This window comes from Neoarius graeffei, chromosome 7, assembly GCF_027579695.1.
Source record: "Neoarius graeffei isolate fNeoGra1 chromosome 7, fNeoGra1.pri, whole genome shotgun sequence".
In the NCBI taxonomy this organism is placed as follows: Eukaryota; Metazoa; Chordata; class Actinopteri; order Siluriformes; family Ariidae; genus Neoarius; species Neoarius graeffei.
In genome coordinates this window covers 96,847,328-96,863,235 of record NC_083575.1, presented here as the reverse complement: position 1 = coordinate 96,863,235, position 15,908 = coordinate 96,847,328, and the positions used below count along the sequence as shown (strand labels likewise).

Below are 15,908 nucleotides of genomic sequence, written 5' to 3'. Positions count from 1 at the left end.
TCACCGATGCTGATGTGGAATCTCCTTTTGCATCTTTCTGGTCATTCTGTGTGAATAAAGGAGGATGGGGTGGTTTGTACACAGATGTAACAGAGACATTTGGGAGGGCAACTGTGATGGTTTCCATGTGCCCCTCCATGGTGTGGGTACAGACTTCCTCAATCTTGAGGTTTGGTTGGCTGAAAATGGCTGATCCGTACTGTCTGTGTTGGATCTCTGCAACCAGTTTCATTCCAGGGATGACAGGTCAATGTTGTGCAGGGCTAATGTGGGTTTCCTGCATGCACAGTATGTCAAAGCAGTTGGCCATTGTTGACAGTATGTCTGCCTTGCATTTGAAGAAACCTTCGATGTTGATTGAGACGATTGACAGTGCAGGTCCGGTGAGGGGCAGGTGCTTGTGGCACTGTCAGGATTTAGCATGTGTCTTCATCGTTTGATTATACTGGGTTATGATACAGAAACCTCCCCGCAGTGCAACCTGGGAAACGCTGGCTGAATGAGATAGAAGGACTCAGCAGGACTTTCTAATCTGATACTGCCAGAAGGCCAGTCTCTGTATACTTACCCACACAATCAAATGATAAAGACACATGCTAAATCCCGACAGCGCCACAAGCAGCTGCCCCTCACAGATGCATTGACTTTGCCACTCACCTTCCGTGGCCCTGCCCTCCATTCAGAAACTGATGCTAGGCAACGACCCTGCTGCCACAGGGACATATCTGTGTGGGACATACCTGGGTGGGACATATATGTATGGGACAGACATGTGTGGGACAGACCTGTGTGGGACATATCTTTGTGGGACATACTTGTGTGGGACAGACCTGTGTGAGACATATCTGTGTGGGACATTCCTGTGTGGGACATATCTGTGTAATACAGATGTGTGTGGGACAGACTTCTGTGGGACATATCTGTGTAGGTCAAACCTGTGTGGGACAGACTTGTGTGGGACATATCTGTGTGGGACAGACATGTGTGGGACATATCTGTGTGGGACAGACCTGTGTGGGACAGACCTGTGTGGGACATATTTTTGTGAGACAGACCTGGGTGGGACAGACCTGTGTGGGATATATCTGTGTGGGACATATCAAATCAAATCAAATCAAATCAAATCAAATCAAATCAAATCAAGTTTATTTGTATAGTATGTAGCACCCCAACGCAGGCTTCCATCCAGAGCCAGCTTCATGCAAACAGTCCTGCTCCTCCAGACAACCAAACAGGAAGCAAGGGCCAACATCTGGAAAGATGAATGGCAAACTTATGACACACAAACACTTGAATGGTTGGACAGAGGAATCACACCCACAGAAAGCCTCGCTAGTGGCCACGACCTTGGCTGGCTAACCTGGAAGTCACTAAACAGACTGTGTGTAGAACAGGGGAGGTGCAAAGCACTGATGAAAGCTTGGAAGTACACAACAGAAGACACGTGCAGCTGCGGATCAGTGCAGACAATGTCCCATCTATTGGAATGTGTTGATGCTCCCTGGTGCAGTCCAGAATCAAATCAAATCAAATCAAATCAAGTTTATTTGTATAGCGCTTTTAACAATAAACATTGTCTCAAAGCAGCTTTACAGAATTTGAACGACTTAAAACATGAGCCAATTTTATCCCTAATCTATCCCCAATGAGCAAGCCTGTGGCGACGGTGGCAAGGAAAAACTCCCTCAGACAACATGAGGAAGAAACCTCGAGAGGAACCAGACTCAAAAGGGAACCCATCCTCATTTGGGCAACAACAGACAGCCTGACTATAATATTAACAGTTTTAACAGGTATAACCCTCAACTGTCCTCATGGGGCCATCCTTCACAGGAGCGGTGCGATAAAACTCCAACCAGACACAGGGCACCAGGATGGATCAAGCAGGTCCGAGGGGCAGAAGAGGCCAGCATCTCAATCCCAGGATCAACATGTAACTCAGAGGGACAGATTGGGGGGGGAGAGAAAGAAAACACGTTGTTAGGTATGCCCTAAAAATGACAAGTATTAAATCTGTGTGGTAGGCTCGCAGAGACGAGAGTCTTTACATCAGGCATAACACACAACAATGGCATGTTAATATGGTAAAATATATCATGACCTGCTCTGGCTGGATGCTTGATTGGGTGATGGGAGCAAACTCCTCAGCAATGACGAGATGCAGATGGGACCCTTAGGGCTGGCCAAGACAATTCAGTTACATTTCACCGGGTCTGGGACATGCGACAGAATGTCTGACGGCCGATTCCCTGCAGGCTACGATAGCCAGTCGAGGTCTCCACCCTCTCCACCAAAAGATTTCCTGTTGACTCCATGTAACTCAGAGGGACAGATTTGGGGTGGGGGGGAGGGAAAGAGAACACAGGTGGTTAGGTATGCCCAATGTCACATGAATAAGTAGGAACAGTATACATATTGCACCGAGTACAAGCAGGGACTCCGGCAACTAACTATGACAGAATAACTAAAAGGAGAGAGCCAGAAGGTAACACAGGCATGAGGGAGCCCCGGGACATAAAGCAGCCAGCCACTACACCATCAACAAACTCGAGTGAGCAAGTGAGTGGGGACTGACAGCATCCATACATCCCAGTTTACCAAAACACTCTATGTCTGAGGACCCTCCAGATCTACTCCTTTACCTCATAAACACCATTAACAAAAGGCTTGACTAAACAGATATGTTTTCAGCCTAGACTTAAATGCTGAGACTGTGTCTGATTCCCAAACATTACTTGGAAGGCTGTTCCATAACAGTGGGGCTTTGTAAGAAAAGGCTCTGCCCCCTGATGTAGCCTTCACTATACGAGGTACAAGCAGATAGCCTGCACCTTTTGATCTAAGTAGGCTTGGTGGGTCATAGAGGAGCAGAAGTTCACTCAGGTACTGTGGTGCGAGACCATTTAGTGCTTTAAAGGTCAATAGTAGTATTTTATAATCAATACGAAATTTGATTGGGAGCCAATGCAGTGTGGATAAGACAGGCGTGATGTGGTCATATTTTCTAGTTCTAGTAAGGACTCTTGCTGCTGCATTTTGAACTAACTGGAGCTTGTTTATGCACTTATTGGAGCATCCAGACAGTAAGGCATTACAATAATCCAACCTGGAGGTAACGAAAGCATGGACTAGTTTTTCTGCATCATGCAATGACATTAAATTTCTTATCTTTGCAGTATTTCTGAGATGAAAGAAAGCTATCTGGGTGATGTTATCAATGTGAGTTTTGAATGAAAGACTGGGGTCAATAATCACTCCGAGGTCTTTTACTGCTGCACGTGAAGAAACAGAAAGGCCATCCAGAGTCACTGTGTAATCAGAAAACTTACTTCTAGCTGTATGTGGTCCGAGTACAAGTACTTCAGTCTTGTCAGAGTTAAGCAGAAGGAAATTAATAAGCATCCAGTGTCTAATGTCCTTAACACATTCCTCAATTCTATTAAGCTGGTGTCTCTCATCAGGTTTTGCAGAGACATACAACTGTGTGTCATCAGCATAACAGTGGAAACTAATACAATGTTTATGAATAATATCGCCCAGAGGTAACATATATAGAGAAAAAAGCAGTGGACCCAAGACAGAACCTTGTGGAACACCAAACTTTACCTCGGTACGTCTAGAAATATCACCATTTATATCAACATACTGATAACGATCAGTTAGATAAGACCTGAGCCAGGAGAGGGCCATTCCCTTAACTCCCACAACATTTTCTAGTCTATCCAGAAGAATGGAATGATCAATGGTATCAAATGCTGCACTAAGGTCAAGCAACACAAGTAGCGAGACACAGCCCTGATCAGACGCCAACAGTAGGTCGTTTACTACTTTAACCAGTGCTGTCTCTGTGCTATGATGAGGTCTAAATCCTGACTGATACATTTCATGGATGTTATTCCTATGTAAATATGAGCATCACTGCTGTGCCACAGCTTTTTCAAGGATCTTGGAGATAAAGGGGAGGTTTGATATTGGCCGATAATTGGACAGCTGACAGGGATCAAGGTCAGGTTTTTTAATCAGGGGTTTGATAACTGCTAGTTTAAAGGATTTGGGTACATAGCCAATCATAAGAGAAGAATTTATTATTTTTAGAAGCGGTTCAATTACTTCAGGTATTATCTGTTTGAATAGATGTGTAGGTAAGGGATCTAGTACACAAGTTGGTTTTTGATGTAGAGATTAATGAAAGTAATTCAGTTTCTTTTAGGGGAGTAAACCATTCTAACTGATGATCTGATACAGTTATATTGTTAACTACAAGGTCACTTTCATTGTCTAACCTTAAATTAGTAGTTTGAATTTTTTGTCGGATATTCTCAATTTTGTCATTAAAAAAATTCATGAAGTCGTTGCTACTACATACTGCACATGTGCATGTGTTGATAGTGGACTTATTCCTGGTTAATTTTGCTACAGTATTAAATAGGAATCTAGGATTATTTTTGTTATCTTCTATTAGGGAGGAGAAATATGTTGATCTCGCAGCACTAAGAGCTTTTCTATACTTCAGGAAGCTCTCCTTCCAAGCTAATTTGAACACTACCAATTTTGTTTGACGCCATTTACGTTCCAATTTTCGAGTGGTCTGTTTTAATGTGCGAGTGTCATAATTATACCAGGGTGCTAATTTTTTGTCTCTGACCATTTTCCTTTTTAGAGGAGCTACATTATCTAAAGTATGGCGGAATGTTGACTCTAAGCATTCAGTTGCCTGATCAAGTTCTGCAGGGGCTGACAGTGACCCAATCAAAGTTGATAACTCTGGGAGATCATTTATAAAGCTCTGTGCAGTAGTTGACGTGAAAGTACGTTTAATACAGTAGCGTGTTGAGGTGCATATATTATTACTCAGATATATTTTGAATGAGATGAGACAATGATCTGAGATAACTTCAGACTGTGGAAGTGTGACTATATTATCTACGTTTAATCTGAATGTTAGTATTAGATCAAGGGTGTGACCACCATTATGGGTCGGTCCTATGACATTCTGCTTAATCCCGACTGAATCTAAGATGGACACAAACGCTGTTTTTAAAGGGTCTTCTGGGTTATTGAAGTGAATATTAAAATCTCCGACAACTAAAGCTTTGTCTAAGGAAATAACCAAATCTGAGATAAAATCTGCAAATTCAGAAAGAAACTCAGAATATGGCCCCGGGGGCCTGTAAATAATAAGCAATGGAATTAACTGGGTAGACTTATTTTTCGAGGCTACATACATTATATGAGTATGAAGAACTTCAAATGTATTAAATTTATAACCAGGTTTGTGTGTTACACCTAGATAATCGTTATAAATAACGGCGACGCCTCCTCCTCTGCCAGATAGACGAGGCTGGTGTATATAACTGTATCCAGGAGGACTCGCTTCATTTAATGCTATATATTCATTTGGCTTAATCCATGTTTCTGTTAAACACAGTACATTAAACTCCTGATCAGTAATGAGTTCATTAACTATTAGCGCTTTAGATGTAAGAGATCTAATATTTAATAGCCCCACCTTTAGATCAAAGGTGCTGGCAGCAGCTGTACAGTCAGTATGATCTAATTTTATATTGATTAGGTTACTGGAACAAACTCTCTGAAAATTTCTACCTTTTTGTTGAGCTCGGGGAACAGACACAGTCTCGATGTAGTGGGCCCTGAGTGACAACTCTGTGCAGCTAGCAGACAGTCGGTTTAGCCTGTTCGTCTGCTCCCTGGCCTTGGCTCTGGATTGTCAGAAATTAACTAGGCCTGTTCTGAGACTATGACCTATGCTGCAGGAAATGAGAGCAGCACCTTCCCAAGTGGGATGGATACCGTCCCGCCCTAACAGGCCAGCAGTGCCCTCAAAATTAGCCCAATTATCTATAAAGCCCACACTGTTTTCAGAGCACCACCTGGACAGCCAGCAGTTCAGCGACCATAACCTGCTGTAAGCTACATCGCCACGCCGCATTGGGATGGGGCCAGAGCATACTACAGCATCGGACATCGCCTTCGCTAATTTAAACACCTCTACAAAGTTACTCTTAGTAACCTCAGACTGACAAAGGCGTATATCATTAGCTCCTGCATGGATAACTATCTTTGAGAACCTGTGCTTGCCTAGGACCCTAAGATTACCTGCTATGTCCGGCGCCCTGGCTCCCGGTATACACCTGACTAAAGCTGCTGGTGCCCCTAAAGGCTGAGCTAATTTCACGTGCCGTATGATAGAGTCCCCTATAACCAGAGCTCTTTCAGGTTTCTCAGTGGGTGCATCACTAAGGAGAGCAAACCTGTTCGACACATGACGCGGAGAGGAGTGGTGCGCCCGTGGGCGAGCCTCAGTGGTAGCTTTGGCTCTACGCTTATGCCGCCGAGCCGTCACCCATTCGCCCCGCTGTAAGGGCTCTAATGCCGGAGTTGGGGGATTGCTAACTCCACCTAGGGCGTCCAGACTTTCCCTAACAGAAACTACACTGTTCTCACGCTCACTAACCTGCTCTAAAGCCTGGACATGCGCTTCTAGCACTGAAATCTTCTCCGTCAGAGAGCTAACTAATCTGCACTTATCACAAGTAAAGCTAATAAAGCTATCGCTAGTGACGGAGGAAGAATGACTAAACATCCTGCACTCAGCACACTGAACAGGCAGAAGGTGTGCCATGATGAAAAGATTCACGTACCTTAAATGAAGATCTGTTGATATTAAAGCAGATCAGATGTGGATGGCCTCCGCTTGTGGTCTTTACACAGGACGAGAGAAAAAGAAAGCTTCTGGTCTCGGCGTTCTTCCGAAAAAAGAAAGAGGAAAAAACCGGGGAAAAAAACGGAAAAAGGAAAGCGAAAGTGAAAAGTACAAAAATGAAAGCGACAGTACAATAAAAATGAAGAGGATACTGGAAATTTATTTGTAGAAAAAAAGTTAAAAAAGGATTAGTAATTAACGCCGGCACTCGCGGGAAAAAGGACTCGGCGCGAACAACTCAGGAAGCAGGAAGACATATCTTTGTAGGACAGACCTGTGTGGGACAGACCTGTGTGGGACATATCTTTGTGGGACATACTTGTGTGGGACAGACCTGTGTGAGACATATCTGTGTGGGACATTCCTGTGTGGGACATATATGTGTGAGACAGACATGTGTGGGACATATCTGTGTGATACAGACGTGTGTGGGACAGACTTCTGTGGGACATATCTGTGTGGGACAGACGTGTGGGACATACCTGTGTGGGACATATCTTTGTGAGACAGACCTGTGTGGGACAGACCTGTGTGGGACAGCCTTGTGTGGGACATATATGTGTGAGACAGACATGTGTGGGACATATCTGTGTGATACAGACGTGTGTGGGACAGACTTCTGTGGGACATATCTGTGTAGGTCAAACCTGTGTGGGACCGACTTGTGTGGGACATATCTGTGTGGGACATACCTGTGTGGGACAGACATGTGTGGGACATACCTGTGTGGGACATATCTTTGTGAGACAGACCTGTGTGGGACAGACCTGTGTGGGACATATCTCTGTGGGATGCACTTGTGTGAGTCATCCTTGTATGGGTCATACCTGTGGGGGAGATACCTGTGTGGGACAGACATGTGTGGGACAGACATGTGTGGGACAGAGCTGTGTGGGATAGAGCTGTATTAACCCTATATTCTCTAATATCTGTTGACAATATCTCATTTAATTAAATTAATTACCAAATTCATTTAATTTAATTAATATGTAAAATGTTTAAACAGTGCTGTATATCTGTGTGATCTTTATCTATTTCTGGCTTGGTTTTTATTAATTTAGATCAAATTAAGTTTAAAACAGATTTTATTAAAGCTTTCTTTATTTAAAAAACACAAATAATGCATACAACAAGTAAACCCTTTCTTTTAAAATAAAATGAAGTAAACTTTAATATAAAACAAAATGTTGAATGATCTTCAAGTCTCTTAAAGTTAAATTGCTTAAATTGATTAACAATTCATTCTGATGGTCTATTGACATTATTATGTTATTATAATGTTTTTATAACGTTATTATAATGTTATATTTGATATTTCTATTCATCATAGCAACAATAAATATGATTTTCATTTCCTTAATTATCAAGATTTATTTTAACATGTACACAGTGGGCGGCACGGTGGTGAAGTGGTTAGCACTGTCACCTCACAGCAAGAAGGTTCTGGGTTCGAGCCCAGCGGCTGACAAGGGCCTTTCTGGGTGGAGTTTGCATGTTCTCCCCGTGTCTGCGTGGGTTTCCTCAGGGTGCTCCGGTTTCCCCCACAGTCCAAAGACATGCAGGTTAGGATAATCGGTGGCTCTAAATTGACCGTAGGTGTGAATGTGAATGGTTGTTTTTCTCTGTGTCGGCCCTGCGATGACCTGGTGACTTGTCCAGGGTGAACCCCACCGATCACCCATAGTCAGCTGGGATAGGCTCCAGCCCGCCTGCAACCCTGTACAGGATAAGCAGTTACAGATAATGGATGGATGGATGGATGGATGGATGGATGGATGGATGGATGGATGGATGGATGGATGGATGTACATAGAGTTCCATAAATTCAGAGGTTTTATGTTTATATTATTACAGAGGATGATATATCTGAAAAGGGAAGAATGATTGTATAAAATTCTACTCACACAAAATCAAAATCTGGACTCGTTCTGCTGGACTCATTGCAAGACCCTGAAGAAAGACTTAAATGTTAAAGCACTGGTAAAGAGCAGGGTTTGGGGTGATGGTTGACGGGATGTCACCCCACATCTCAAATCAAATGAATCACTGAACAGATGTTTCGTGTCACACCGGACAGTCATGGCTGCCACGCGCACGTGGAGAGAGCGCGGCGATTTATTACGGCGCCATACATGTGAGCTTTGGCGAGAGGTCAGTGCCCGAGTGCTTCTCCATGCCTTGCCTCAGCATGACTCTGACATCCGAGAACGTCAGATTTCTCCACAGGAAGAGGAAGAAGAGTAACGGAGACGCCTGTGAGACAGAGGTTATGAAAGGAGAATGAATTTAACCCTTTCTCTTCAGTTCAGATAAAAAAAAAACATTTATACAGCTGGGAATGATGTGAAACAATTCTTCACCACAGATTTATAGAAAAAGAGAAATGATCCTGAGAAAGTTTTCCTTAAGACAAACACATCAAAAAATCATTTCGGGTGACAGAGGGATATGAATATAAACATTCCGTATCCATTCTATAAAAAATTCCACATCAGTTCCAAATATCCAGCTGAAATAGTGAGATGTTATTGTGAAATAGTTAAATGGAAAGTTAAAATATCATGAAATGACTAATACATCAAAAAATGAGACAATGCTTTGAAATGGCACTATATTAACTCAAAATAACGATATCTTGAAAGAGCAAAATGATATCTTGAAATATTACATTGAAATAAGTGAACATTCCATCATATTAATGAGATAATGTGTTGAAATAATGAGACATTCAAAATAACAGGTTATGCTGAAGTTTTTTTAAAGGTAAAATAATGAGATATCTTGAAATAAAGGGAAATAAAACATTTTCTTTTGAATCATTTCAAAAGATCCAAAAGAAATCTTTTGAATTCTTTTTACATGATTTTCTGTAAAAAAAAAATAATGAGATAATAACAGGAAATAATGAGATATCTTGAAATAAAGGGAAATAAAACATTTTATTTTTTTCGCGGTCCGGTTTCCATCAAATCCTGCACTCTGATTGGCTGGCGAGCGGGTCCATATCCTACGATACGGACCCCAGTTATGGACCCTGGTTATGGACCTCTGGTGACTCGCTCGTTCACAACAACAACAAACATAGTAGCACTTTTTGTCAACATTTATCTTTTTTTTAATAAGAGTTATTTATAAGATTATCAAAAACCTTCAAAATTTTTGCCAGCATTTCTCAGGAGAAGAGCATTAATTTTACAGCATGGATAGCGATAACGACAGTGTTCACAGCGAAAGTGAGTTGTACAACCCTGAGGAAGAAGAAATAAAAGAAAACATTTCAGGAGAAAGCTAAAAACCTGTAACGTGCTAACGCCGAGCAAAAACATGGCTGAATCCTGAATGACTCCTATTTGTATAAATAGGGGACTACATAGGCGGCAAAAAGTAGTTTTTTTCCTGCCATGGAAGTGCACTTGTATACCGAGGATGAAGCCATTTGCATTACAGCCGTGAATGAGGATTCAAAATGGCGACTCGGCTCGGTTTTCCCTTTCGGGCGCTCTCGTTTTCTGTTAGAATTTGGTAAAGAAAAAATAAATATATTATTTACCAGCTTAAGGTCAGTCCGTATGGTGAAATACTGTGACCTCGGCCTGGAATACTGACCTCGGCCCAGAGGGCCTCACTCAGTACTTTCAAGACCTCGGTCACGGTGTTTCACCATATGGACCTCCCAGCTGGTAAATAATATATATATATAACAAGATATTAAGTGGGAATAAAGACACTGTAGCTTAAAATTACAAGACAGGAAGTGGAACTAATGATATATTCAGTCGACATTGAGATATTTGATAAGTCGATACATTAATGAGAAGATATTAAGTCTAATTAATGACATGAAATAATGAGATAATAACTGGGAATAATGAGACAATAACTGGAAATAATGAGATATTAACTCGAAATAATCGGAGAATAACTGGGAATAATTAGATAATAACTGGGAAAATGAGATAATAATTGGGAATAATTAGATATTAACTAATAATGAGATTTTAACTGGAAATAATGAGACAATAACTGGGAATAATTAGATACACTATATTGCCAAAAGTATTCGCTCACCTGCCTTGACTCACATATGAGCTTAAGTGACATCCCATTCCTAATCCATAGGGTTCAATATGACGTTGGTCCACCCTTTGCAGCTAGAACAGCTTCAACTCTTCTGGGAAGGCTGTCCACAAGGTTTAGGAGTGTGTTTATGGGAATTTTTGACCATTCTTCCTGACGCACATTTGTGAGGTCACACACTGATGTTGGACGAGAAGGCCTGGCTTTCAGTCTCTGCTCTAATTCATCCAAAGGTGTTCTATCGGGTTGAGGTCAGGACTCTGTGCAGGCCAGTCAAGTTCATCCACACCAGATTCTGTCATCCATGTCTTTATGGACCTTGCTTTGTGCACTGGTGCACAGTCATGTTGAAAGAGGAAGGGGCCAGCTCCAAACTGTTCCCACAAAGTTGGGTGCATGGAATTGTCCAAAATGTCTTGGTATGCTGAAGCATTCAGAGTTCCTTTCACTGGAACTAAGGGTCCAAGCCCAGCTCCTGAAAAACAACCCCACACCATAACCCCCCCTCCACCAAACTTTACGCTTGGCACAATGCAGTCAGACAAGTACCGCTCTCCTGGCAACCGCCAAACCTAGACTCATCCATCAGATTGCCAGATGGAGAAGCGTGATTCGTCACTCCAGAGAATGCGTCTCCACTGCTCTAGAGTCCAGTGGCGGCATGCTTTACACCACTGCATCTGATGCTTTGCATTGCACTTGGTAATGTATGGCTTGGATGCAGCTGCTCGACCATGGAAACCCATTCCATGAAGCTCTCTGCTCACTGTTCTTGAGCTAATCTGAAGGCCACATGAAGTTTGGAGGTCTGTAGTGATTGACTCTGCAGAAAGTTAGCGACCTCTTCACACTATGCGCATCAGCATCCGCTGACCCCGCGCCGTCAGTTTACATGGCCTACCACTTCCTGGCTGAGTTGCTGTCATTCCCAAACAATTCCATTTTCTTATAATACAGCTGACAGTTGACTGTGGAATATTTAGGAGCAAGGAAATTTCACGACTGGATTTGTTGCACAGGTGGCATCCTATCACAGTTCCACGCTGGAATTCACTGAGCTCCTGAGAGCGACCCATTCTTTCACAAATGTTTGTAAAAACAGTCTGCATGCCTAAGTGCTTGATTTTATACACCTGTGGCCATGGAAGTGATTGGAACACCTGATTCCGATAATTTGGATGGGTGAGCAAATACTTTTGGCAATGAGATAATAACTGGGAATAATGAGATATTAACTGGAAATAATGGGAGAATAACTGGGAATAATTAGATATTAACTGGAACTAATGAGAAAATAACTGGGAAGAATGAGATATTAACTGGGAATAATTAGATATTAACTGGGAATAATAAGATAATAACTGGGAATAATGAGATAAAAATATATGAATAATAAGATAATAACTGGGAATAATTAGATATTAACTGGGAATAATGAGATATTAACTGGAAATAATGAGACAATAACTGGGAATCATGAGATATTAACTGGGAATAATGAGATTTTAACTGGAAATAATGAGACAATAAGTGGGAATAATGAGATATTAACTGGGAATAATGAGATATTAACTGGAAATAATGAGACAATTACTGGGAATAATGAGATATTAACTGGAAATAATGAGACAATAAGTGGGAATAATGAGATTTTAACTGGAAATAATGAGACAATAAGTGGGAATCATGAGATATTAACTGGGAATAATGAGATATTAACTGGAAATAATGAGACAATTACTGGGAATAATGAGATATTAACTGGAAATAATGAGACAATAACTGGGAATAATGAGATATTAACTGGAACTAATGAGAAAATAACTGGGAAGAATGAGATATTAACTGGGAATAATTAGATATTAACTGGGAATAATAAGATAATAACTGGGAATAATGAGATAAAAATATATGAATAATAAGATAATAACTGGGAATAATTAGATATTAACTGGGAATAATGAGATATTAACTGGAAATAATGAGACAATAACTGGGAATCATGAGATATTAACTGGGAATAATGAGATTTTAACTGGAAATAATGAGACAATAAGTGGGAATAATGAGATATTAACTGGGAATAATGAGATTTTAACTGGAAATAATGAGACAATAAGTGGGAATAATGAGATATTAACTGGAAATAATGAGACAATAAGTGGGAATAATGAGATTTTAACTGGAAATAATGAGACAATAAGTGGGAATCATGAGATATTAACTGGGAGTAATGAGATATTAACTGGAAATAATGAGACAATTACTGGGAATAATGAGATATTAACTGGAAATAATGAGACAATAACTGGGAATAATGAGATAATGACTGGGAATAATGAGATATTAACTGGAAATAATGAGATAAAAACTGGGAATAATGAGATATTAAATGGAAATAATGAGACAATAACTGGGAATAATGAGATAATAACTGGGAATAATGAGATATTAACTTAGAATAATGAGACAATAAGTTGAAATAATAACATAGTACTTCAACTTTTGCAGCAAACTGAACTTTATATACTTAAAGCTGAGCATGTTTATTCTGTAATGATGGCATCACATTGTTTATTTCTCTCCTACACAGAGAGAGAGAGAGAGAGATAGAGACAGAGAGTGCTCTGTGTGGAGGATGGTGTATTTTTTGTTGCGGTGTGTGTGTTTTGTTGTTCATTAGGATGTATGTATTGATCCTGAGTGAGATGAAGGGGAGACAGATCAGGGATTTGACTGTAAACACGGGACAGAACATCGCTAAGTAGTGCACACTACAGGACGCTCGATCAGGAGACGAGCCGGCGCTTGATCTTACACTGTGTCATCTTTATGACAGACGATTTGAAAGGCACTGTGTGTGTGTGTGTGTGTGTGTGTGTGTGTGTGTGTGTGTGTGTGTGTGTGTGTGTGTGTGTGTGTAATAAAACTTTGCCAATATCTTTATTGTGGTCAGCAAACTTTTAGTGTGTGATGTAATTTTTATTATCTCACATTGTGTGTGTGTGTGTGTGTGTGTGTGTGTGTGTGTGTGTGTGTGTGTGTGTCAGTACACATTGCATCAGCACTCAGTCTGAGCTCCACAATTAGAAAAGTACACTTCTCCACAGATGACTTTAGGGCCCGCGGCTGAAGCACACACTTCACTTTTTGGGTTTTTTTTCGAAAGCAGACTTTTCTTGCGTGTCTGAGAACTACTCGCGGCCTTTTTCCCTCTTTTTGCAGAAAGCCCAGGCAGATGAAAGGAAACACTCGAGTGGATTAAAGTGCTCAGAATGGATCAACATCAAACCACCAGAGTTTTGGGCCCTCTACATTTTTCAGCCACAGTCAATAGATCTAAATATTTCACCGCGCCCGGGCCGATTTATTGTTTGATGTTTTAAAAACTCGAGTGGAATGAAAGAAAATTCATTATGAAGCGTCGAGCTCCTGCGCGAAACCCTGCGCCATCGGGCTTTGAACCGGGAGTTTAGCCGGGATATCGATCATTCTCTTTCTTCTGTGACAAAGGCCACCAGGGACGCCTCGGGTGTGTGAGTGGAAAGGAGCGCTGCCAATAACGCCAGACAGACAACAACACACACACACACACACACACACACACACATATATTACACACATATCACACACATATCACACAGGTGAGGCCAGCTACACACACACACACACACACACACACACACACACACACACACACACACACACACACACACACACACACACACAGTGCACCCCTTGGATGCTTTGTTCTCTGTCTCGACTCAATTAAAGGCCACGTGGGGACGGGGATTTAAAAAAAACATGCGCATAAGGGAAGAGTTTGGCAGATGGACTTGGCGTTTATTGATCCTCCACCCACAGGAAAAAAAACACATGCAGGATGAATTTCCCTCTCACTTTCCCGATTCTGCTGGCTAACAAGCACTTTGCAACACCGAGGTCAAATCTCAAGCTGGAAAATCACAAAAGGCCACAAACACATGCTTCAGAATAACGGAGTTGACTGTGTTTATGAAGGATGTGTTTGTGGCATTTTGTGTTTTTCCAACATGAGTCCTCCAGCACCCTGTTTATCTATTTATGTTTTTATGTGTTGCAGCACAATCACCTGAGGCACATTTACATAAAGGGATAATATACAGCGAGCTGGTCATTATCATGAAATAAACCCCGACAGCAAGATTCAGGATGTGAAGCGGATGGGCTTTAATCACACTGAAGGGGATGAGTTCATGATAATGACCATCTCACTGTACATCCTCCTGTTTATTACATGACTACTTACTAAAGAAATCAATAATTTGACCCAAAATATAATAATTTCATCATAATGATAAATATTACAATATTAATAAATAAATAAATATTTTTAAATGCTTTTATTGCTTCTGCTAATGACGTGGTGCATAGGAGCATCTGTTATACAGAAATAACACTGTAAATTGCTAAAACTGACCAATCAGAATTGAGTATTTAATTCATTTTTACAATGTCAGCAGATCATTAAAGGATGTTATTTTTATCATCAATTTTTTTTTTGAGTTTTCAAATCTTGGGCTGTAATGCTGCATCACCATGCAAAAATCATCACTGATTGTGGAAATAAATCAGCATTCTATTAATTATCCATCTCATGCACTTACACTGATTGAACACCAGAGGTCCAAATCTGCACAACCCATAGAGTTACAACATACAGATGGCACGCAGGTCACATGATTGCATTCTTTCATGAAGAGCCTGCACCGTTACCATAATCAGCTGCACCGAGAGCTCCAGATCACAACATCCAGCAAGCAGTAGATAGTTATACAGTTACAGAGCCATGTTAAAACTGAGACCTCTTCAGTAGCTGTCAAATGACATCAGCCCCAATTCACTGTGATCCACAGAGCCAGAGAACAAGGCTGCAGAAGACAGTCATTTTAACCGGCTTTGGAGCTCTATTTTTATTTCAGGTGCTGCTGCAGAGCTCATTATGTTTCCATTGATCATTTTCCCTGACTTTATTTTAGTCAATCAAAATTTTGGGAGAGTTTGTTTGTTTGTTTGTTTGTTTGTTTGTTTGTTTGTTTGTTTTTAAGATATGGTGTAGTATACTTTG

General features: G+C 41.0%; 1 protein-coding gene across 1 annotated transcript; it reads left to right on the top strand.

Annotated features, from left to right (window-relative positions):
* Positions 1–689: 689 nt before the first annotated feature.
* On the top strand, positions 690–7,635 carry LOC132888956 (keratin-associated protein 5-5-like). Its single transcript, XM_060925039.1, has 3 exons — positions 690–1,059; positions 7,057–7,182; positions 7,235–7,635. The coding sequence occupies exons 1-3, from the start codon at positions 690–692 to the stop codon at positions 7,633–7,635; spliced, it is 897 nt and encodes a 298-aa protein (XP_060781022.1).
* Positions 7,636–15,908: the final 8,273 nt, after the last annotated feature.

What these genes read in the sequence shown, in the direction of transcription:
- LOC132888956 (XM_060925039.1), top strand. Translation starts at nt 690, where the DNA reads ATGCTAGGCAACGACCCTGCTGCCACAGGGACATATCTGTGTGGGACA. An exon ending in TTTTTGTGAGACAGACCTGG is followed by an intron (nt 1,060 to 7,056) that starts GTGGGACAGACC and finishes TGTGTGGGACAG; the next exon opens with ACCTGTGTGAGACATATCTG. An exon ending in CTTCTGTGGGACATATCTGT is followed by an intron (nt 7,183 to 7,234) that starts GTGGGACAGACG and finishes TTTGTGAGACAG; the next exon opens with ACCTGTGTGGGACAGACCTG.